This window comes from Ranitomeya imitator, chromosome 4, assembly GCF_032444005.1.
Source record: "Ranitomeya imitator isolate aRanImi1 chromosome 4, aRanImi1.pri, whole genome shotgun sequence".
Taxonomy (NCBI): Eukaryota; Metazoa; Chordata; class Amphibia; order Anura; family Dendrobatidae; genus Ranitomeya; species Ranitomeya imitator.
Window position 1 is genome coordinate 595430824 of NC_091285.1, and position 26203 is coordinate 595457026.

General features: G+C 40.5%; 1 protein-coding gene across 5 annotated transcripts in view; it reads right to left on the bottom strand.

The window, feature by feature from the left end:
- Positions 1 to 26203, bottom strand: part of UNC5D (unc-5 netrin receptor D) — a 968940-nt gene that overhangs the window by 27070 nt on the left and 915667 nt on the right. For all 5 annotated transcript variants that reach the window (XM_069766508.1, XM_069766506.1, XM_069766507.1 and 2 more), the window contains 2 exons: positions 18440 to 18604; positions 4041 to 4219 (listed from right to left, as the gene is read on the bottom strand). In XM_069766508.1, the coding sequence (XP_069622609.1) occupies positions 4041 to 4219; positions 18440 to 18604 (344 nt within the window). The remainder of the gene's footprint in view (positions 1 to 4040; positions 4220 to 18439; positions 18605 to 26203) is intronic.

A 26203-nucleotide genomic window follows, 5' to 3' on the forward strand; every position in this document is an offset into this window, starting at 1 on the left:
ACTGAAAATATAGCTGTCTGCACGAGGCCACATATGTCAGGCAAACAAATGTTGACTAACATGCCTATTCACTTTAGATAACTGTCAGTCAAACGATGGTTTGATGAGTTATAAAGCTGGTAGATATCTCACGCAAATGTATCTATAAAAACTGTGCTTGCAATGCTTAGCATCCTTGTGCTTTCTCTGTAAAGATTTGCTGCCAGACATCTCTGGCAGTGACTTATCTCTAGAGAACAAAAGGATCACTAGTTCAAAAATCAGACAAACTGAATCTATATATTCCTTATCAATCATCTTTCAGGAATCCCCATATACATTAGACTGTTGTCGAACCCATTGATATCAGCAGGTTTGGCCGACATTAATCTAATGTGTATGGGGTCCTTTCCTACTATCTGAAGGATATGGGCACTTTCAGTTTGAGATACCAATAGAGGGTGTGACCAGTTGATGTGCCTAAGGCCTAAAGGGCTAAGTATATTATGCTTATGGGCTCTTGAGTTGTAAATACAAACGCATGGTTTACTGAACTGCAACTTAGCATATGGGTGCTGGGCTTGGCTCCAATTTCATATAGAGGCATAGGTATGTTCCATTGGATGCTGCATTACCAATGCATTTTTTTTCCATGGGAGACTCTTTCCTGATACTGCAAGGAGCTGAAGTAGAGTGCTGCCTTAGAGAAAAATAATTTCTTCATGGAATTCATGCCAGATTATAAAGTAGGCAATTATTCATTTAATATACATAACAGCAGATTTGCATACCCATAACTTAAGGATTTCAGCATCTTTCAGGCCCTATATGTCAGAAACTTGCACCTTGCTACAATTCTCTTGGAATTTCAGTGCTAGAGGTCTGGATTACAATTTATCCATCATCAACACTGATCCGTAGATTTGCCTGTATGAAAGAACTCTTTATTTATGTATGTATTCCAAAGCTGGGAGGCAGAATAAATCTCATTTTTTTTCAGCAACAGGATGTGTTCATTAGAATCCCCCAAAGGAAAGCTTAGTAATAAAGCTCAACCATTAATATTGCCTTCATCAGGTTTGGCCTTGAGGCACGAATATATATAAATGATTTGGGAGGGGTTGCAGAACACAGAATGTCTTCATTATGATTCTTATAGATTAAAAAATTTTGCCCTGAAAAATTGTTTCAAATAGAACTTAGATTGTAAGCTCCTGTGGGTGGTAATGCCCTCCGGTCATACAAGTCTATATGTCTATAGACGTCTTGCTGTAATTATTCTTATTCAGCGAGTGCCCCATTTTCATTGCACACAAAAGAAAATGAACGTCTGCTCTCGATGGCCACAAGCCTAATTCTGCTATGTACCTAGAAGGAAAAGATACTTGCCAGTGGGTGATTAACACATTACAGCTATGTTGTCCTATTAATACATGTGCTGAATGGTTTATGATGGGGACATATGTTCTCATCTACAGCAGTAACTATTAAAGGAAGTACATCAAGGGAGAGATCTACTGTTTAAATAAGGTTTTTGTGTAAAATATATATTTTTTAATGTTTTACAATATTTTAATTACATTTTCATATCGCTATCTGCATTAAAAAATTAAAATCATGTAATTTCCACTGGTCATTAGGCCTTTACACTAGACTGATAGTTCCTGCTCTGTACAGATGTCTTTTCAGCAGTCTCACAGACCAAGGAGGTGTCAATAAAGATTCATCTTTACTGACCTCACTGCTGACATCTTCCACTGGTCGCAGGATAGTGAGCAGTGAAGTGAATGTTGACTGTGCACCCCCCATGATTGAAAGCTGGCAGCACCCAGGAAGAAATAAGTTAATTTTCTCTTGGTAACCTCCCATTTTAAAAGGGTTTACCACTACTAGTTCAACCCCTTCTTAAACTAAATGTTCAGTCCCGATATAATAATAATAAAGCCTATACTCACCTCCCATGCGGTGTCGCCACTCGCAGTCCCGCAGCTATTATATGGTGGAATGACATGTGATTTCCGTCACCCAATCAGTGCTGGCGTCACTGTCTCCATCTTCAGACAAACTGAGCATGAAGAGGAAGTTCAAGATGAGCTACTGCCTGGACTTCCTCTTCATGTTCAGTTTGCCAGAAGGCGGAGACAGTGACGCAGTGCTGATTGGACGCCGGAGTCACGTGACACAACATGGCATCACAGACACGGGGAGAGCAAGTGCCAACACCACGGGAATGGCACCAGCACGAGAAGTGAGTATAGGCATTATTATTTTATTGGGGCCAAACATTTAGTTTAATAAAGGGTTATCCTAGTAGTGGACAATCCCTTTAAGTAAGGAGACTGGACTATTTGTCTGCAGACTATCCCTATATCTACAATTAAATAATGTTTTGTGAGGAGACACACTCCCTCTAACATGTTAGAGTCAGTTCAAGAGAATGTATTGATTCGCCCATCCCCCTGCATGAAACAAATTATCACAGTAATCTATGGCAACCCAGTTACAAAATAAAGCAACATGCTGTAATAGACAACTACTCATAGACGTATTAAAGGGGCTCCTTGCTTTGAACAATCCATAATTTGTGGAAGGATCCCCTAAAAATAAATTGATCAAAAAGTGTCTTCATGTTGAGGCCAACAGGGACCAGCTGTTATGTGAAGGGAAGAGTGATTTACACAAGTGTTCCATTTGTCCTGCAACGCCACCCATTCGGCATTACACTGTGACATATCAAGTCAGTTTCTCTAAAATGTAGGAAAGGGCTTGTTCTTCAGAGCGAGAGATGTTCTTTACAATGGCTCCTCCTAACTGGCACCACGAGAGGGCGAGGGGGGTGTCCCAATATTCATTTCTCTAATTGGGTATATGAAGATAGATTTTCTATACTGCACATCCTCTTTAACCAGAATTATGATTTGGTAGAATCCTGAATAATAATAATAATAATAATAAAATTCCACCTGCCGGGTGGAAAATTCTACTAATCTACCATGTGCAGAAAGTAGACCATACCTGTAAGGCTATGTTCCCACTATGAGATGTTGGTGCGTTTTTGATATTGCAGAATTTCTGCAAAATTTCCGAACCTTTTATTTATGTTACCTTACTTGCGTTTTTTAACATGTATTTTTATTGTAGTTTTGATGCAGAGGTTTTTCCCTCTTGTTGGCGTGCCATGATTTAAATAAAGCTACTTTGTTTTAGAAACTTCCTGGTATTAGGTTTTCACAAAACTTTTTGATAAACTTAGGTTCAGATGGCATGCATTTTTTATGCGTTTCCAAAGTGGAAACACACTTAAAATGCATGTGCGTTTTATACCTGTGGAATTTCCGTACCTAATGCAAGTCTATAGGAAAATTCTGACCAGAAAACTCAGCGAACCCACAAGGGAAACTGACATGCTGCGGATTTAAAAAATGAACCCCTGGTCATTTTACACATTAAAAGAAGCACAGTGGGCAGGACATTTCTATAAATCCCATCTACTTTTCTGGAACAGTAAGATACTGCATTTTTGATGCAGCAATAATACACAGCATCAAAAACTCACAGAATATGGGAACATAGCCTAAGGCTAGGTTCCCATTGCGTTAGGGCAATCCATTTAGCGCATAGCGCTAGCGGAGTGCGCTAACGCAATGTATTTTTTGGGGTCGCGTTTAACGTCCCCGCTAGCGCAGATCCCCGATCTGTGAGAGCGGGGAACGGACCTCAGGCGTGCCTCGGACGCTGCAAGCAGCGTCCGAGGCACGTCACAAAAGAACGGCACATCGCTAGCGTGTGCCGAAAATGGCACGTGCTAGCGATGCGAACATTGCTGCCAATGGGTGCGCTAACGGACGCTTTGCACAGCGTTAATTTCGCCGTGCAATGCTGTCCATTAGCGCTGTCCCATTAACGCAATGGGAACCTAGCCTAAGATGTCCTATACAAAAAGAGCTGAGAGGTGAAATGCACCTTCCACTGGGTATCAGGTAAAAATATTTTATAACACCAGAGTGCCATGTACTGTAGCTCAAGATAAGAAGTGCAGGGTGCAATACAAAATCACTCACCTGTTTATAGAAAGTTTCTGTGCTAACAGCTGCCAGTCCTTTCCTTTGGAGTTAGGCGTGTCGAACGTTGCGCATATCCGCTGCCTGATGGAGTGTGGGATCTTGAAGGCTTTCGGACCAGTGTGTGCCAGGAAATTGCTGTCCTCTGGTGCAAAGAAAGCTATGGTTTCACGCTCATTCTGCATGGAAATTAACAAGAGATTCTAATTAAAGTAGCTAAATCGGAATTAATACTACTATAATGCTCATGTAAAACATTCCAGTGTAAAAAAATCATTCAACACCTGTGAAAAGATGTCAATGTGACACCTGGAGCGTGGTGAACACGGTACAAGGGGCATGGGTTGGATCCTTCTACTTGTCACATTGGGTGTTGGTTTCTCAGCAACAAGACAGCAGCTGTGAGGCATACAGCTAGGACTATTTTAACAATCCTATCACCTGTATGCCCATAATAATAGGATATATACATTCCAGGAGGTGACAGATTCCCTTTAATATATCGAAAAGGTGTTGACCACTACTCGGACAACCCCTTCTGAATTTCTGTCTCCCCAGAGTAAAATCATATCACCTATACTTACCTCCGATAACGGTACCATTCCAGTGGTGTCGGCACTTGCTCTCCTAGAGATCTCATTGTTTTGTCACATGATCTCTGTGACCATTCATCAATGGCTGACGCTCCTCTTCTAAAGACGTAGTTGACATCTGGAGGAAGTGAGAGCTGTGACTGCTCTCTCATTTCCTCCTTGATTTCTCCGAAGGAGAGGAGAGTGAGCCATCGTTGACTGGCAGCAGTGATCGTGTGACATAATGTCATGTGATCCCCAGGAGAGCCAGTGACGAAATCACTGGAATGACGCCAGCACTGGAGGTGAGTATAAGTGTATTATTTTACTGGGGGGAAGAGGGACATAGAGATTTTGGAGATTCACTACTCAGATAATTCCTTTAATGTGATTCTGTAACATCATAAAAAATGATATGGCCAGCTGTTCTCACTGCTGAAATTTTAATTGTTTAAAAATCTGATAATAAGTTTCACAATACTGAGATGAGAGGTGAGTAAGTAATCCACACATACTAGTACTAGAACATAGCTAGCAGGTGCAAATAGGTCCTGGTGCTTTAGGGTTCCAATTGACCTCTCTGTCTCATGAGAAATGTTATCATTGCCATATGGTAGTTGGAGATTCTGTTACAAATTTTGTATTGTGCTTGTAAGGGGGTGTGCAGGCGACTGGTTTGGGCCCTGCATTCCTGTGCAAGCCTACCTAATGAAATCGGGCACATTTTGTGTTTACTGTATGCCCTGTGTAGTTTATGATAGTTGACACTGTGCAATATGATAATGGCTGACACTGTTCTGATATCAGTGTGTTAGGGACAGGAATAGGGACAGTCGACACTCACCGGCAGCTCCACTGTGATCGCTTTGCTGCTGTCGGTATCCTCCTCCACCGCTGCGACTTCCTCCTGTGTCGTCCAGCCACTGCAACCCTGATAATAGGCCCACTGTCATGGACATTCCTGCCTTTAGTCTTTTGCCTGAGACCCCGAAGCCCCAGGCCTTGTATGCGGATGTCCAATCTCGGGAACCGCAACCTCCATCCCCAGCACTCTCCCCTACACTGGCTCGGACCCCTTTCTCAACTGTCATTACTCTGACTGAAACCGGTTCTTAACACAATCTAATCTCTTACTCTACAGTGCCCCCTTAACACTAACCCGCAACTACACTGCCATAACCCTTACTAATGCTGACCTACCACTGCCACTGACTGTCCCTATCCCTGTCCTTAACACACAGATATCAGAACAGTGTCAGCCATTATTATATTATACAGTGTCAGCTATCATATATTACACAGGGCACACAGCAAACACAAAACGTACCCGGTTTCATTAGGTAGGCATGCACAGGAATGCAGGGCCCAAACCAGTCGCCTGCACACCCCCTTACATGCTCTAAAGCTTTAAGTTACTCCTTTTATTAGTAGATGCCAAAACCAACATGGCACGCTGCTTTCCTTTCCTCCTGTCCTGAATGAATGATGAGCAGTAGGGTTGAGCGACCTTAACTTTTATAGGATCGGGTCGGGTTTCACGAAATCTGACTGTTTCAAAAGTCGGGTCGAGTGAAATCGGCCGATCCTATAAAAAAGTCGAGGTCGGGGTCGGCCGAAACTCGAAACCCAATGCAGTGCATTGGGTTTCCAATGGTTCCTAGGGTCTGAAGGAGAGGAAACTCTCCTTCAGGCCCTGCGATCCATATTTAAGTGTAAAATAAAGAATAAAAATAAAAAAATATCGCTATACTTACCCTCTGACGCGCCCTGGTACTAACCGGGAACCTTCCTTCCTTCGAATCAGCGCTTTCAGGACCTTGCGGTGACGTCGCGGCTTGTGATTGGTCGCGCGACCGCCAATGTGACCGCCGCACCACCAATCAGAAGCCTTGACGTCACTGCGACGTCCCGAAGGTCCTGGAAGCGCTGATTCTTAGGAAGGAAGGCTGCTGGAAAGAAGCAGGGCGCGTCCGAGGGTGAGTATATACCTAATAGGAATATACTCACCCTCGGACGCGCCCTGTTTCTTTCCGGCAGCCTTCCTTCCTAAGAATCAGCGCTTCCAGGACCTTCGGTGACGTCGTGGTGACGTCACGGCTTCTGATTGGTCGCGCGGCGGTCACATGGGCGGTCGCGCGACCAATCACAAGCCGCGACGTCACCGCAAGGTCCTGAAAGCGCTGATTCGAAGGAAGGAAGGTTCCCGGTTAGTACCAGGGCGTGTCAGAGGGTAAGTATAGCGATATTTTTTATTTTTATTCTTTATTTTACACTTAAATCTTAATTCCAATACCAATTCCCGATATCTTAAACATATCGGGAATCGGTATCGGAATTCCGATTCCAGATTCAGAAGATCGCCAACGCCACACAGGGGTCGGGTCGGGTTTCATGAAACCCGACTTTGCCAAAAGTCGGCGACTTCTGAAAGTGGCCGACCTGTTTCGCTCAACCCTAGTGAGCAGGGCCTCATAGACATGAGATTGTTAAAAAATCTACCTTGCTTTCCTTTGTTACCTCGCGGGTGATTTTTGTGATAAAGTGACATTGCACATTGAAGAAGCACATTGCTAAGGAGAGTAAAACTAATCCCAAACTGTTCTTCAACTATATCAATAGTAAAAGAATAAAAACTGAAAATGTAGGCCCCTTAAAAAATAGTGAGGAAAGAATGGTTGTAGATGACGAGGAAAAAGCTAACATATTAAACACCTTCTTCTCCACGGTATTCACGGTGGAAAATGAAATGCTAGGTGAAATCCCAAGAAACAATGAAAACCCTATATTAAGAGTCACCAATCTAACCCAAGAAGAGGTGCGAAACCGGCTAAATAAGATTAAAATAGATAAATCTCCAGGTCCGGATGGCATACACCCACGAGTACTAAGAGAACTAAGTAATGTAATAGATAAACCATTATTTCTTATTTTTAGTGACTCTATAGCGACAGGGTCTGTTCCGCAGGACTGGCGCATAGCAAATGTGGTGCCAATATTCAAAAAGGGCTCTAAAAGTGAACCTGGAAATTATAGGCCAGTAAGTCTAACCTCTATTGTTGGTAAAATATTTGAAGGGTTTCTGAGGGATGTTATTCTGGATTATCTCAATGAGAATAACTGTTTAACTCCATATCAGCATGGGTTTATGAGAAATCGCTCCTGTCAAACCAATCTAATCAGTTTTTATGAAGAGGTAAGCTATAGACTGGACCACGGTGAGTCATTGGACGTGGTATATCTCGATTTTTCCAAAGCGTTTGATACCGTGCCGCACAAGAGGTTGGTACACAAAATGAGAATGCTTGGTCTGGGGGAAAATGTGTGTAAATGGGTTAGTAACTGGCTTAGTGATAGAAAGCAGAGGGTGGTTATAAATGGTATAGTCTCTAACTGGGTCGCTGTGACCAGTGGGGTACCGCAGGGGTCAGTATTGGGACCTGTTCTCTTCAACATATTCATTAATGATCTGGTAGAAGGTTTACACAGTAAAATCTGGTAGAAGTAAAGTAAATCTGTAGTACAGTACAGTAAATCTGGTAGAAGGTTTACACAGTAAAATATCGATATTTGCAGATGATACAAAACTATGTAAAGCAGTTAATACAAGAGAAGATAGTATTCTGCTACAGATGGATCTGGATAAGTTGGAAACTTGGGCTGAAAGGTGGCAGATGAGGTTTAACAATGATAAATGTAAGGTTATACACATGGGAAGAGGGAATCAATATCACCATTACACACTGAACGGGAAACCACTGGGTAAATCTGACAGGGAGAAGGACTTGGGGATCCTAGTTAATGATAAACTTACCTGGAGCAGCCAGTGCCAGGCAGCAGCTGCCAAGGCAAACAGGATCATGGGGTGCATTAAAAGAGGTCTGGATACACATGATGAGAGCATTATACTGCCTCTGTACAAATCCCTAGTTAGACCGCACATGGAGTACTGTGTCCAGTTTTGGGCACCGGTGCTCAGGAAGGATATAATGGAACTAGAGAGAGTACAAAGGAGGGCAACAAAATTAATAAAGGGGATGGGAGAACTACAATACCCAGATAGATTAGCGAAATTAGGATTATTTAGTCTAGAAAAAAGACGACTGAGGGGCGATCTAATAACCATGTATAAGTATATAAGGGGACAATACAAATATCTCGCTGAGGATCTGTTTATACCAAGGAAGGTGACGGGCACAAGGGGGCATTCTTTGCGTCTGGAGGAGAAAAGGTTTTTCCACCAACATAGAAGAGGATTCTTTACTGTTAGGGCAGTGAGAATCTGGAATTGCTTGCCTGAGGAGGTGGTGATGGCGAACTCAGTCGAGGGGTTCAAGAGAGGCCTGGATGTCTTCCTGGAGCAGAACAATATTGTATCATACAATTATTAGGTTCTGTAGAAGGACGTAGATCTGGGGATTTATTATGATGGAATATAGGCTGAACTGGATGGACAAATGTCTTTTTTCGGCCTTACTAACTATGTTACTATGTATGTTACTATGTTACTATGACATGGGGAAGGTATTAATAGTCTTGAGCATCCTCAATTTTTGTAGTCTGTCTGTCTGTGGATTGATTAAGTCTAAACTTTAGAGACAGAAATGTAACCTTTTCCAGCCTGATGAGAATCTGCAACTCTTCCTAGGAGGTCCTCAGAAATCTTTTGTGTTCCTTCCATGATACACTTCCACTAATGTGTTGTGAAGATCAGATTTTGATAGACCCCGGTTCTGTAAACAACACAGGAAGCCCATGCACTCCTGATTTCAATGAATGGAATGACAAGCAGAAGACTCTAATTTCACGTTTAAATTATCTGCTAATGTTAAATGTTAAAATACTTTTGCCACTAATGAGCATGTGACATTGAATCATTTTCCACATGTAAAAAATGAAAGTCTAATATTTTTACTAGATTGGAGGGTATCATGATGTGTGGACTGTGCTTGCGGGATAAATGAGGTCCAGAACATATAAACCAAGGTTTTTTATTCCCACCAATGCCTTTCCTTAAATAAGAAAAAATTATATATATATATATATATATATATATATATTATTTTTGACTCTATTGTTTTATTTGATTCTCTTTATCTTCTGCTAGAACTTAATGTGTATACTCAAGTATAAGCTGAACCAAGTATAAGCGTAGGCACCAAATTTTAACACAAAACCTGGGAAAACTTATTGACTCAAGCATAAGCCAGGTGTGCATTGTCCCCTCATCCCTATCCTGGTATGCACGTCCCCCTCATCCCCATCCTGGCATGTATGGCCCCCTCATCTCCATCCTGGTATGCATGGCCCCCTCAGCCCTATCCTGGTATGAATGGATCCACATCAGAGAAGTATAAAAAAAATAATAAACCAACCTACTTTACCATCCCTTCGCTCCCTTGCAGCGTTTTGTTCTGATGCCAGCAGCTGTGATGGCTTGGCGATCGCATGTGACCGCTGCTAAAGAGAAATTAATATTTACTGCACTTGCCATGAATATTCATTCTCTTAAGTAGTGGGCACATGTGCATGTTCGTCCGATGCTGGATACACTGTATGTTGTATAGTTTATCAGCAAAAAATGCATGCGTATAATTTTTTGGAATCAATATACCTGTCTGTGTGTACCCCACTTGTCCCACTCTACCCCTCTATCCCTCCTCTTGAATGACACGTGATAAATTAGGTCCTGTACATATCACCATCACAAAAAAACACACGGCACATGAATAATCATGCGACTGAGTCTATAGCAATGGTACAAAAGACATCACCATAGTCACTAGACAGAACAATTGCTTTACTTGCACTTATTTGCTGGCAGTCTTGCTTTTCCTGACAAAGTCCTGCTTCTTGAGAAGAAAAAATGAAGGTGCTTAGGCAAACTCCTTCTTTTTGGGGGTATTCCTGAGGCCACTTTCACATGTTCAGTATTTGGTCAGTACTTTACATGTATTTGTATTTGTTAGCAGGCTTGGACTGCCCCACAGCAGAACAGGAGAATTCTCTGGTGGGCCCTTGTGCAGCAGTGGGCTGCACTCTTTTATGAGCAGTACTTGGATCTCTATGTACAGACAAAGGCGGCATCTTATTAATTGAACAATCTACCCAGTTAATTGTTATATTAATTTGTGATTGAGGATAATGTCACATTTGCATGTAGCTGTGGAGTTGGTTACTGGTGGGCCCTTGGTACTCAAAGCCGACACTGTTTGTAAGTCAAAACCAGGAGTGGAACAGTCAGAGGAAAAGTATATTAGAAACACGTCACCTCTTCAGAATTTATCACCACTCCTGGTATTGGCTTAGATATACTGAGGTAAAATATTGACCAAACACCGACCATGTGAATGTGGCCTCAAAAATTTTATTCGCTATATTCAGCAAAAAGCGCAAGTGCAAAAAGTATTAAATGTAGCAGAAACATCCTCTACATTTCATAGTGTTCACATGTTCCTGTTTTTTTTCTGCATGGTAAAAATACCGATGTAATATTTGGTTTCCTATAAAACTGGCCATGTACGAGAATTACATTGCCAGGCACACAAGGGCGATAACGCAATTTAGATGATAGATTCTGCTGAATGTGGTGGAGCTGTATAAATAACAGATACAATATCCAGTACTTGTCGCATTTACATGTACATGAGGTTTATGGTGTGAGGTCCTTGTCCCATGAATGGCTACAGCTTGGTTTTTAGCGATGTACTGTTTCTCCAGTTCACCTGTGAGCGCCCAGGACTGGAGCGGCGAGGGCGCATAACATGCCATATCAGTTTAAATAGAATCTGCAGGGGAATGGAAGGTTTTGTAATCTGCACATCTAAGATAAAACATTTCAATACCCTAGGGGACTGTAAAGCAAGCAAGCTGTTCTCTTTGGCAGAAGAATGCAGCCGTCTCTATCCTGTTTCCCCATCACCTCCTGAGACAAGGAACCAGGCATTCAGCATTAACAAATCTGTTTGAAATTAAGGACTGAATTCTTACCTCCAGGATCTCACTTAGAAAAATAAATCTTGCTATGATTCAGATGCAGTGTATCCCTGCCAGTGTTTTTGCAAGAACAGGACATGAGGGTGCAATTGTGGAATATGCCTTTGGGTAGTGAAACATAAAACTCCTTTTTGCGGCATAAGCCTTTCCAATTCAATCTCGTTTTAAAGTGGTAACGTCTCTTCATCAAAACCAATGAAAATATATCATTTACATAGGAAAAGATGAATGACAAATAAAATACTTTTGTATGAAGGTGACAATTGTGGGCTACTGGATATGCTAGACGCAACTAGGACTCCGAAGTTCTAAGCTAGGATCACATGACAAAAATCGTTCAAAATTTCATCCAGAAAATTGGGACAACTTTGTTCTAACTTGTCACCCGTGTGTTGTCTGTAAACAATCTGTTTTCCACTCAGCAGCTACTAATCATTTACAGGACCGTTTATAGTTTCCTATGATACAGAATTGTAAGGTATCCGTATAAATCAGATGATATACTGATGGTTCCGTACAGCATGCAATTTTTTCCTCACGCCCTTTGACTTGAATGGGCGATTGTCATCTGATTTATGGAGGAAATCAGATGCCGATTTGGTCAGTGAAAAATCGTTCATCTACACTGCCTTAGTGAATAACATTTGTCCGGGTGTAATTTTTTTTTAATGTATACCATTTGGACCAAAAATACTGTTGTGTGAATGAACCTTAAATGTCAATATCTTGCAAGTATAATGTCAGATCTGGTTAACCTTACATTAGGGCAACACAATTACTCATAACACAACACAGGTCATGCAGCCATAGACTACTACGTGTCTCTGGTACGTTGCAGAGCAATACAAGTGAACGGGTTTGCATCGCAACCCCTTAAGTTCTGTGACCGCAACAACCAATGTCATACAAAATTCAACCTAGTCTGATTTTTTACAACCTGCTATTTGTTCTCACGGTGTCTAGGGGTGGCAACATGACTGCAGTCAATTGTATTGTATGTCAATATAGCTGCAACACATAATGATCTTTGGCCATGCAACTTGTGTCCGAGCCTTTGTCCATATGTAAACTTAGCTTTAATGAATCATTTCTGTTACCAAGAAATTAAAGATTTTTCTTTATGATTCCTAGCACCTCACCTGTCCATGAGTTGTGTCTGGTATTTCATCTGAGCTACATGTGGATTGGTGTGGTGCTGTTTTTGGAAGATAGCAGCCATGTGTTTTTAATCCACTCTTGCCAACTCTCCTGGAAAACATGACACCTCCCAGATCGCCCAAGAGTTGGAATTTGATACCACCAGCAATTCTGAAACTTTCCAATAAGGCAGGGAACAGAGTTTGGAGGAACATGACTTTGAAATGCAGGAGGAGCTAATGCCACTTGATTGGGCATCTGTCAGAATCAAACCTTTTAATGTTAGCAAGTAGATTCTAATCCTTTTAATGGTTTTAATGGCAATGATGACTTCATTGCTTGTAGAAAGTGAAGCCTCCAGCACTATGAACATCATCTCATCCATTTAGATATCATTCTTCTCTCTTTGTCTGTATATATCACCCTTTACTTTTCTATACTCTCCGTTTTGTTCTTGTCATAGCAGGTTTCTTGCTAATGGTAATCTTCTGAGTAGAGTTGAGCAAATTTGTTCGGATTTGTTTCCAAATACGTTCGGCATTGAATATTGTTTTGCAATATTTGTCGAACACAGTCGAACGTCATTAGAGTCAATGGGAGTAGAAATTACCCAATATGTTCGGAACCAATCATCAAACATACTGTTATGGCTGGCAGAACGCACTGAGTAAATACATGAGTTATAGGTGCGTTCGCAGCCCGGGGTCCACCATGCAAGAGAGAAGCCTGCTGCTAGAGATATGGCGGCCCCATATGGTGGTACAATGTTAGATTAGATGCGAGTTCCGTCACTCGGTCAGTATCAGCATGAACCCTGTTGCTTCACAGAGTCGTAAAATAATTAGTGGGACTAAAACCCTAACTAGGGTTGTGCTTGCTCTGGAACTCTTCTGTGCTAACCGCACACATGAATGAGCCAGATGCTAAGCCAAGTGACTAATTGCCCCCACTGACGCTAGCTGCCTGCCTATGTAATTTCCCACGTGTAGCCTGAGTGGCAGAGTATTACTGGCGACAAGCACAAAACACAAATGATACTAGCGCATGGCCGTGTGGCCATGCAAACCTTTTATAGCTGCAGCAACTTCAAGACCTACCTAGAGGACCAATGGGAGCTGCTACAGGACCTGAGCGTGTGACCCCCAACCTCCAATGACAGGTCCTCCCTTGAGCATCCTCAGAAAGGAAAAAGCAGGACAAAGTCCCAGAGACATCTGCTCGGCGCTTACCAGTACTGGTTACAATAGCTGAGCCTGGAAGAGCAGCAGTAACCAAGCGCAGAGCATCTGCCCTAGCCAAATGCTGGGACCGACGTCTCCGCTGAGCAGACTCCAATACGGCTGGAGAAGAATGTGGGACCGCAGAGGAGGTGGTTCGAGATTCCCCCTATGCAGTGGTGGGAACTCGACACCTAACACATACATTTAGCTCGGATAGGGTTTGAATATTGCCCAAATATGGCAAATTCAGATTTGGAGACCAAATCCCAACAATCTAGCTCAACTCTACTTCTGAGTGACTCTCATTGATAAAAGAAAAACTATTCACATATGTGTGCATATAGGCTTTTAAAGTATATTTTTCTCTGAAACACTGCAGCATTTCAGAGTCAAACATACCTGGCTGGGATGATATAGCCAGTGCCTGATACATGATGCTCATGGTTTGGGTAGCTTGTACCAGCTGTCAGGTTCCTTTTATTTTAAGGTTTTGCAACCAATGTGACTCAGATTTAGAAATACATAATGTATTATTATTAAAAAGTATCTAAACTTTAGAAATATTTTTTTTCCTAACAATTACAAACAGATGGGTGTGGCACAGGACCTGAGACTTTCACTGATCACTCTTACACCAGCCATTCCCTTCCTTATAGGCTTTGTAGTCTTTCATTGATTTTTTCACCTGGCTGTACAAGCTCTCAGGCAGGAGTTGTTTGCACTTGTCTCTTGAGTTGCACCACTCTCAGGTTGCGAGTGTGTGTGTTCGAGAGATCGGTGGGGCTTCAAGGACCCTGACCCCTTCATTCTGCTTGTAATTATTAGGACAATGAAATGTGAAAAAAAAACACTTCAAAGGTTTAGACATTTGTTAAATAAAATATAAAAGGTTTTAATTCATATTATAATTTGTCTATTTCCTTTTATTAGTTGCAACTAATCTGGAGCTACTATTATTTGTGGAATCTAAAGAAATATTTAGCCTCGATCCTTCTTCAATTCATCTACTTTTAAGTCAAAATGGCCTTGTTCTTCAGTGAAAAGAAAAAAATGCCATTGATTTCTACGAGGGACTTAGAGTTCTTGACAATTGTTATGAAGGAGTTGATTGTTTTGTTCTGCACTCACATTTAAAGAGATTTGCCATCTCTCTTGACAAGTCTGGTTTGGGAACTACTTGATTTCCCTATCTCTACATTGTGATGTTCTTCTGCTATTTCTAGGAAATGTTTCTGACATCTAGGTTGTTCCATTGCTCTTGTCAAATGGGTGTGTTCCTGCATAATCTGATACTGCCAACAATGATTGAACAGTGTGATTGGACCCTAACTGGCATAGATGTAACTAATGTGAATGCAGAAGTTGAGGTCACATCTAAGGCCTCCAGCCTAGCTAGGCCTAAAAGGTTCCTTTGGTCCATGTAGAACCAGTTTTATTAAAGACCATTGATAGTTGGGCGCCCTGATGGAGATTTTTCATTGCAGCCCTCAAGCCTTAAGTTATGCCAACTGGTATAATCTATTTGTCAGTTTATTGATAGATTTTGAGCAGGAATAACGAATGAATGAAACAACCCAGATTTCTAAGAAAATAAATTATTTCACATGGAATATAAATGTTTACTAAATGATGTGTCTGGAAAGTTGACAGCTTCTTGTTAAAGGGAGAAAATGTCTTGTTAAAAAACCAAAAAAAAAGTCTATGATTTTTCTAAAATTATGTCCAGGTAAAAAAAGATTTGCAGAAATCCGTTGTCATTAGTTGAGACTCCCAAGAGATGATGGGAGATAAATATACAGCACGCAAATGGGAGCCAAAGTCATTTTATAAAGAGAATTGGGCAGAAATTGATAAATGGGAATCTATAGGGCTGATATGGGAGGGGAGTCCTGCTAACAAGAGGTAGCGTTGTATCTGGAGCCACTGCAATGAATCACACCATGACAAAGACCTATGTCATATACTGCATTTATCGGCATTATTAATCCTCAGCTGAACCTATTCATTCTGGGATATAAAATGGTCTCTAGGTAGCAGTCGCACTCCGCCGGTACCAATCTTCCGAGTTCTGGGATGTAACTGGCAGATGGGACTTTGCTCTAATGTGAAAGAAAATGACAGTTAATAATGCTGATATCTTGACTGGAGACAGCTCACATCAATTTCAGGTCCCGGCTCCATCTCTCGCCTTCTATCTGCCTTGTGCTTTAAATGCCACTTTGATGAATATGAATTTTGGTGAAGTTAAAATTGCAGATTCGCTTTCTTTTATGATTCTGAATGCTACCTGCTATGTTTTTTCACATGCTGATGCGTATTCTGCTAATGGAGGTGTGAACACTGCATGCAACCAGGTAGAAATTAGGATTTACATGTCCTTGCCATAGTCACAAAATCGTTGGAATGTTAAACAGTATGGCTGACATTTTTATCTTAATTAATATGTTTTTTTTTTTATTTTGCTTTAATTGTAAAGTCAACATTTAGTGGCAAAATTAGGAATTGAATGCTCACTGGTCATGGCAGAGACGTCACTGAAACGGGTGCAAAGCTTATACCAAGGTCTTGGAGTCTGAATGGGTCCAATAGCCACAACGGCGAAGCTTAAGGTACTGTCACATTAAGCGACGCTGCAGCGATATAGACAACGATGCCGATCGCTGCAGCGTCGCTGTGTGGTCGCTGGAGAGCTGTCACACAGACAGCTCTCCAGCGACCAACGACGCCGAAGTCCCCAGGTAACCAGGGTAAACATCGGGTTACTAAGCACAGGGCCGCGCTTAGTAACCCGATGTTTACCCTGGTTACCACTGTAAATGTAAAAAAAAAAAACACATACTCACATTCCGGTGCCTGTCATGTCCAACGGCGTCCGCTTCCCTGCACTCCTCCTGCATCCTGTGTAAGCGCCGGACATAAAGCAGAGCGGTGACGTCACCGCTGTGCTCTGCTTTACGGCCAGCCGGCGCTGACACAGGATGCAGGAGGAGTGCAGGGAAGCGGATGCCGGGGGACGCGACAGACACCAGAATGTAAGTATGTAGTGTTTTTTTTTTTACATTTACAATGGTAACCAGGGTAAATATCGGGTTACTAAGAGTGGCCCTGCGCTTAGTAACCCGATGTTTACCCTGGTTACAAGTGAAGACATCACTGAATCGGCGTCACACACACCGATTCAGCGATATCAGCGGGTGATCCAGCGACGAAATAAAGTTCTGGACTTCTAGCTCCGACCAACGATGTCACAGCAGGATCCAGATCGCTGCTGCGTGTCAAACACAACGATATCGCTATCCAGGACGCTGCAACGTCATGGATCGCTATCGTTATCGTTCTAAAGTCGCTCAGTGTGAAGGTACCTTTACTCTACTCTATGTGATAAATACAGGGTCTGGTGTGGATTATGAGTAGACCTCAGGTGCCAGATTATTGATCTGGTCCATAGATTGTGTGAATCTGGACAACTTCTGTTCTGTGTTTATAATATGAGTAGGGTTTTACTTAGAAATAAAGGAATTAATTTATAAAACCTAGTATAAAGAAAAAGTAGAAAAATTGTTCACAGTGACTAGTAAGATCAGTTAGAATGGTCATCATGGTCAACACCATTACCAAATATCTCTTTCTCTCATCATGTCCATTGAGATGGATGTCAGGCAGTACATCGCAATTGACACATTTTTCATCTATGATATATTCCAACAAAAATACCCCACAAATGACATATGATACATAGTTTTTTGGGGCCCCAAAGGTCTTGCTTTCTTATAAGTGTACCTCTAGATATGGCAAGACTAATATCAGACAAGTCAGCATTATAGAATTGGTATGTAAACAGTAATGGTAGTGGTCTTAGAGTGGTCTTCTAACAGAACACTATAAATATTTCAAGTTTTCCTTCTATTGCATAGTTTTATGGTAATTCAACTGATGACCGATGGAAGGTATATGGACATAATGAGAGGGGGCAGGCTTTCTTTTTGGAGTAGTAAAATTTATTGCTATGGCTCGAGACTGAGCCGAAGGTCGTTAAAAAAAATAAAAGATCATATTTAGCTTCGTAACTAGAGTTTAGTGTGAATCAATTCACAAGCCCTCGTCCATCAGTCATGTCAGTGATCTGATAACCGACTCTCACCTGACATTATCCCCAGCTCCTCTTTTCATTAGTTAGCCTGGTGCAGCATCTGTGACGTTGTAGTGTGATGATGTGCTAGGTTGGCTGCTCAAAAGAGGAACCACGGATGGCATTAGGTTAGAAATGGTTCTCAGGGCTGCATATTTCAGACATGGCCGATTAAAATATTGATATACTCTAGTACTGTGATGACTCTTATCTAAAGAACAGTATTCTGGTGCAGAGTAAATAAGAGCCATGGGTTATTGATACAAAGTATAAATGTTATTTTAACAATCTTTTTGCAAATTAAATTGCCATGGTCAGAGTTAGGAAACTAAAGTATTGCTGTCTTACCTCCAAAATTGATGTTTGCACCTGAAGAATCAGCTCATGCCCTTTGACCTGTCTGACACAGATCTTACAAGACAGCTGGGTAGTGGCTGGCGTGTATCTCTCCAAGGAAAAGGCACAGTGCAGTGGCAGCTGGTTACTGCACCAGACACGGGAAAAAGGGACCTCCTGAAATGTAAAAATCACACGAGTGGTCAACTGCTTGTAGAAAAGACACCTTTGATAATGATCTTTCATGCTGAGGACAGCTTCTGTACAAAGTTCTCTCAGGCATTCCCTCATTTGTGCTTTCCCTGGTGCTGAAAGTAGGATATGGAGTTGAACTGGTTGATTGACTCAACTAATATGCATTGATCATATAAAGGGAGTCTGTTACCCCAAAAACTTAATTAAGCTAACAGGGTTTTGGAACTTTCACATAAATGGAATGACAGAGCGGTGTAAGAACTCCAATGCTCATATCTAGTGATGAGCGAACGTGCTCGGATAACGTGTTATCTGAGTATCTTGGGCATGCTCGAATAATATGTTTGAGTCCCTGCAGACTAACAAACAGACAATCCCTGCATGTGTTTGTGGCTATTAGACATGCAGCTGCAAGGACTCAAACATATTATCTGAGCACAACCAAGATACTCGGATAACACACAAGAAACTCAGATAACCAAAAACACCCAAGAAACTTGAATAACACCAAAGATACTTGGATAACACCCAAGAAACTTGAATAACACTCAAGAAACTTGGATAACACCCAAGAAACTCAGATAACACCAAAGATACTCGGATAACACCCAAGAAACTCAGATAACATATAACACCCAAGAAACTCAGATAACACCAAAGATACTTGGATAACACCCAACAAACTTGAATAACACTAAAGAAACTCAGATAACACCCAAGAAACTTGGATAACACTTAGATTGTAGGATAGCAGACAACACCCAAGAAACTCAGATAATAGAAAACACCCAAGAAACTAGGATAACACCAAAGATGCTCAGATAACACCCAAGAAACTTGGATAACACCCAATAAACTCAGATAACACCAAAGATACTCGGATAACACCCAAGAAACTCAGATAACATATAACACCCAAGAAACTCAGATAACACCAAAGATACTTGGATAACACCCAAGAAACTTGAATAACACTAAAGAAACTCAGATAACACCCAAGAAACTTGGATAACACTTAGATTGTAGGATAGCAGACAACACCCAAGAAACTCAGATAATAGAAAACACCCAAGAAACTAGGATAACACCAAAGATGCTCAGATAACACCCAAGAAACTTGGATAACACCCAAGAAACTCGGACAACACCCAATATAGTTGAATAACATGTTATCCGAGCATGTTTACTCATCACTACTCATATCCTAAGCATAGGTAATTAATGTACAAATGTAGATTTCTTTTAGATGATTATTATTGTAACAGATCACAATGATAGGTAATGTAGCTTATTGCCACAGCAATATATTTTTTGACCAAGAATTCTTTACCCTGCTGTTGTGTTCGGGTCATAGTGACCCGTAGAGAATTTGTGAGGCCCTGTAGATATTTTTCTATAAGTTTCTCAAACTTGAGGTTACTTGACTTTTCCTCATTTGGGGGGAACTATCTATGAGTATTTTTTGTGTGTGTGTTTACTTTTTGCTACACGCCGATTTGTACACTTGTCGTGTTTGGGTCATAGTAACCCGGCATAATTTTTTACAGCTGTGAGGCCATATTTTCAGTGAAATAAAGGAGTTATAACCTCAGTTGGGTCTATTTATTGCATCTACTATTGTATATCAATTTATTTATTTCCTAAATTATTTCAATGGGGTCGTACACGCGCTCTGCCGGGTGCATGCATTGAGATCTGCGCACCATAAAAATGGCTTTATATTGATTATTTTTGGTGCACAGTCTATACTAAAATGTAGAGTGCATCCAGAGAGATCACTAGGTGGGCACTACACGTGTATATTCTGCGCAGAACGGACTGCGCAGGACGCGCGGTGTAAGAGGGCCTTATTTTGTAAAGCTGAGCTCTAAAGGCCTGCAAATGATTTTTTTTGGCTAAATAAGTCTGTCTTCCTGGCTTATCTCCTTGTTTTCAGAATGGAAAGAGCAGCAGGCCTTGTACAGAACATTAAAGCAACATGGAAAGAGAAACCATGACCTTCACAAGCACTTCTACCCCCATGGCCTCTACCAGCGGTGTTTCCAGAATAAAAAGAAAAAGGTGCAGCTATTGCCCTTATTCTTGAGATAAAAAAACGAGTATTACATGTTCTGGATGCAAAAAATTCTTATGCAAAGCCCATGTTTATTGTTCTTCATGCAAGAATATATAAATGTATATTACCATGTAAATATGTTCAAATTGAAGTATTTATTATCCTTAATTTTTTATCACAAAATGTTTGATTTGCTTGTCTTGGTTTCTTTTTTTTTACCACATTTGTGTAATTTGCTATTTTTCGTTTTGCTTATTACTAAAAAAAATTTGAATAAAAAAAAAATAAAGATTTCAATTTAATTTTTCTTTTTTTTTTAAATTTCCAAACATGTTCCCATACAGTCTAGTAAGCAAAAGGTATAAAAATAATTGAGTTAGAGTATCTAAAATCAAGATTTAATAAACCGGGTCATAGTGACCCAGGAGCAATACAAGTGTATAGTACATGGGAACAACACAGCAGGGCTAAATTCTAAAAAGTGTGCACAGAAACTTTTTGCTCACGAGGCACAAAGTCAAGAACAACATGTTTGCTCAGCTTCTATTCAAACAAGCCTTAATACTTTCTAAGTAATTAGTGTGAAAAATATGTACAACCAGTTTTCAAGATGCAAAAGAAATAAACACGGTTTCGCTTGGCCCAATAATTTCTATTTCTTTTGGCGGCTGGAAGTCTCATTATATTAAGAATTAAAATAAAACATTTTCTAAAATACTTTAAGCACTCCTGCCTGTGCCGTATCCCGTCCTCTCCTATTAGAGAGTATATATTTCTCACAAGCGAATGGCTTTTCACAGCATAAAACAATGCTGATTACATTGGGAACATATCCTAATTACACTTCTACCGGCGCTCCATTTGTAGCTAATGCTCTCCACGTTATTAGAACTATTTCTACACTTAACGTCAGATTAATACCTTGACTGTTAGTTGACTAGTAAAGCATAATTATGTCTGCTTTTACTGTTTATTGGTTCCTCGCAAAGAGTCAGCAGCACATGGGTTTCTCTCTGGGAAATTCAACCATTTGCAATGTTATTATGAGCCAATACCGGCTTCATTTACCTACTGGCACAAAAACATGTTACCTGATAACTACAGTAACGGCAGTCAGTAACATTACTTTTTATAGATTTTGATATCATTTAAATCAGTATTTTACTCTGAATACCCTAATGTAGGATTCAGAAAAGTGGTTGATTTCAGATTTTCTGTCTCAATTTTTTAAAGGAAAATGATAACAATCATATCGAAGCTGCAGAAAAAATTTTTTCAAGCAGATTTTTACATCCACAGTTGTCAAAGCTTAGTACACATTGGTCATAGATTTGTTGCCCCTTTTCCCCCCATGAGCTCAATGTACAGAGTACAACTGTTGCCATAGAAGCACTATAAAAGTTGAACATCGCATTATTTTTATTTATTTATTTAATTTAAGATATTCCACTCTTTTAAGCAAGACTATCCCGAAACATACCTGCACCAAAATCCACAATATAGTGTGAATTTATTTTGCTTAGTTTCAAATCCAGTACACATAGATGTACACTAGAAAGTACCAGCAGCCGGTAAACTTACAAAATCTGTTGTAAACATTTTCGGCAGTGGTTTAATACTGAAACAAAAGCTTTTCCATCAAAACAATTTAGAATGCTTTAAAGGGGTTGTCCACTAGTTATACAACCCCTTCTCAATCCCTTTCCCCCATTAAAATAATAACACTCACCTCCGGTGCTGTTCCAGTGGTGTCGGCACTGGCTGTACCAGGGATCACATGACATTGTTAGGTCATACAATCCCAGAAATGGGAAGCAAAGGCTTCAAAGAAGATATTGTACACAGCCAAAATAACAATGCAATCCCTGCCTAGAGTCAGAGGTATCTTCACTCTCCTCTACTACAGATGTAATTGACATCCAGATGGTTTGAGAAAGCAGCGGAAGCTCTGACTTCCTCCGGATGTCTTGATTTGTCCAAAGCCGAAAGGCGGGGAGAGTAAAGCCAGCACTGATTAGCCGCAGGGATTGTTTGGCACAACAATGTCACAAGGTCTCCGGGAGAGCCAGTGCCGATACATATTGCCAACTATACTACTCCTACCATAAACTATCCGGTAAAATAAAACATATCATCTGACCATAATATACTCCTGTATGTTTTTGTGACACTTCAGCAATATAATTGATGATACTTTGAATGACATAATCAAATGATGAGACTTTGAATGATATAATCTAATGATGAGGCTTTCCTATTATTATGGCCATATAACTGGGTATTATACTGATGTCCATGGTCTTTACCAATATCATTACCATTAGGCCATGACACTTCTCCTTTGGATAGATTTTCTTGCATTGTGTCCAAATTTCATACTTTTGCTCTAGTCATGCTTCTCCTCATATTTGATACATACGCTGGTGTGAAAAAATGTTTGCCCCCTTCCTGATTTCCTATTCTTTTGCATGTTCGTCACACTTAAGTGTTTCAGATCACCAAATAAATGTAAACATTAGACAAAGATAACACAAGCAAACACAAAATGCAGTTTTTGTATGAAGGACTTTATTATTAAGGGAAAAATAAATCCAAACCTACAGGGCCCTGTATGAAAAAGTGACTGCTCCCCCTTAAAACACAAACTAACTGTGGTTTGTAACATCTTCGTTCAAGTTCAAGTTCCCTAGTCACACCCTGGCCTGATTACTGCCATACCTGTTGTCAATTAAGAAATTACTTAAATAGGATCTGCCTGACAAAGTGAAATAGACCAAAAGCTAGACATCATGACGCGATCCATAGAAATTCTTGAACAAATGAGAAAGTAGTTTAGATCTGTCAGTTTGGAAAAGGTTATAAAGCCATTTCTAAAACTTTGGGACTCCAGCAAACCACAGTGAGAGCCATTATCCACATATGGCAAAAATTACGGAACAGTGCTGAACCTTCCCAGAAGTTGCTGGCCCATCAAAATCAAGAGCACAGCAGTGACTCGTCCAAGAGGACACAAAAGACCCCATAACAGCATACTAAGAACTGCAGGCCTCATTTTCCTCAATTAAGGTCAGTGTTCGTGGCTCCACCATAATAAAGAGATGGGGCCAAAATGACCTGTACTACAGAGTTCCAAGATGAAAACCACTGCTGAGCAAAAAGAAAATAAAGGATTGTCTCAGTCGTGCCAAAAAACATCTTGATGATCACCAAGACTTTTGGGAGAATATTCTGTGGACTGACGAGACAAAGGTTGAACTTTTTGAAAGGTGTATGTCCCATTACATCTGGCATAGAAGTTGCACAGCATTTCAGGAAAGGAACATCATACCAACAGTAAAATATGGTCATTGTAGTGTGACGATTTGGGTCTCTTTTGCTGCTTCAGGACCTGGAAGACTTGCTGTGATAAATGGACACAGGAATTCTGCTGCCTACTAAAAAAATCCTGAGGGAAAATGTGTGACCATCTGTTCATGACCTCAAGTTGAAGTGCACTCGTGTTATGTAGCAGGACAATGATCTAAAATACACCAGCAAGTCCACCACTGAATGGCTTAAGAAAAACAACATTAAGACTTTGGAGTGGCCTAGTCAAATTCCTGACCTTAATCCGATTGAGATTTTATGTATGACCTTAAAAAGGCGGTTCATGCTCGGAAACCCTCCAATGTGGCTGAATTACAATAATTCTGCAAAGATGAGTGAGCCAAAATTCCTCCAGAGTGTTTGTAAAAGACTCATTGCCACTTATCGCAAACGCTTGTTTGCAGTTGTTGGTAGTATGGGCAGCTCAATCAGTTATTAGGTTTAGGGGGCAATCACTTTTCACACAGGGCCCTGTAGGTTTGAATTTCCCACTCCCTTAATAATTAAGAGCTTCACTTAAAAACTGCATTTTGTGTTCACTTGCGTAATCTTTGTCTAATAATTGAATTTGTTTGGTGATCTGAAACATTTAAGTGTGACAAACATGCAAAAGAATAGGAAATCAGGAAAGGGGAAAGCATTTTTTCACACCATCGTATCTGTGTTCTATTTTTTTACATGATTCATGTTGACAATTAGTATATTATTGTATATATATATATATATATATATATATATATATATATATATATATTTATCTAATATATAAAGCTGAATGTGTGTGTATGTGTGTATGAGTGTATGTCCAGGATTGGCATCTGCACCGTCGCAGCTACAGCCACAAAATTTAAAAGCAAGGCAATATTACAGGGACCAAAAAAGAAGAAAAACATACACGGCAAAGAACTATTAAAAATATGGCTTTATTAAAGGAAATGCCAATGATTACACAAATATAAAAAAATTTTTTAAAAACAGAAAAACCACATCCGCGAGGCAACAGGATTATGGAGCTGTATACATTAACAAGCAATATGGCCCCCACAATATCAGGATAAAAAAAAAGTTAACAAGTTGTACAACAGACACTTTAACATGTAAAATTAATCAGAAAAAAGAAAATGCAATAAAAATTCTCCCAGTGTAAAAATATGTAAAAAATACTTTATATATGTTTAAAAGAATAAATGTTTATAAGAAAAATATCTTGTGCAAAATATAACAATTAAAGTGAAAAAAATTTTTTCCACCTGACTACAAAAATCCCATACATTTATAATGTGTCCATAAATATCTATTGCACAAAAAACGAGTGAAAAAACAAAAATGTGTGAAACAAGGAGACAGGGGGTTATTTATTAACCCCCTGTCTCCTTGTTTCACACATTTTTGTTTTTTCAGGGGGCAGGGGGTTAATAAAACCCAATAATATAACCACCAGAACTTCAGTAAGGTGCAAAAATATTAAAGTGATAGTGTGCCATCACACAACTCAAAATTAGTTAAAGTGCACTCCTGCAGGTCACTATCATACAGACACAGTGATAGCGTCTGTCTGAATGTGCGTGATATAAAGTGCGGCTGTACAAACAAAATTATAAGATCTCTCTACCTGTGGGGGCTCTCTCGCCACAAAATTTAGCACGTCTGGACCCGGAGAGCGTCATAGGCTATGTTGTGAGGCGAAATTTTAACCCCGCGCGTTCCAATTCACCAAACAATATTGCCCCTATCTACATAATGGGGAAAAAGTGAAAGGAAAAGTGTTGGAGGCAAATTGACAGCTGCCAGATGTGAACAAGGGGGACTTAAAGAATGAGAGCGATGGCGCCAAAGAGTATATACCGTACAGTTGGTAAGGTGGGGCCCCGACATGGGATACTCACCACACATGGTGATATGAACACACACACAAAAGGCGCCACACACTACCACGTGCTTGAACACATATACCACCCTCAGCACACATTTCACCACACATACACCAACCTCGCCACATAAAAGTCGAAAAACAAAGGTCGCCGCTCAAAATTCGCCACGCACAAAACTCACCACATGCAAAACTAGGTTCACGCAAAACTCGCCACATCTGCAAAACTCGCCTCATGGAAAACTCGCCACACGCAAAACCTGCACACGTGGAAAAATTGCCACATGCA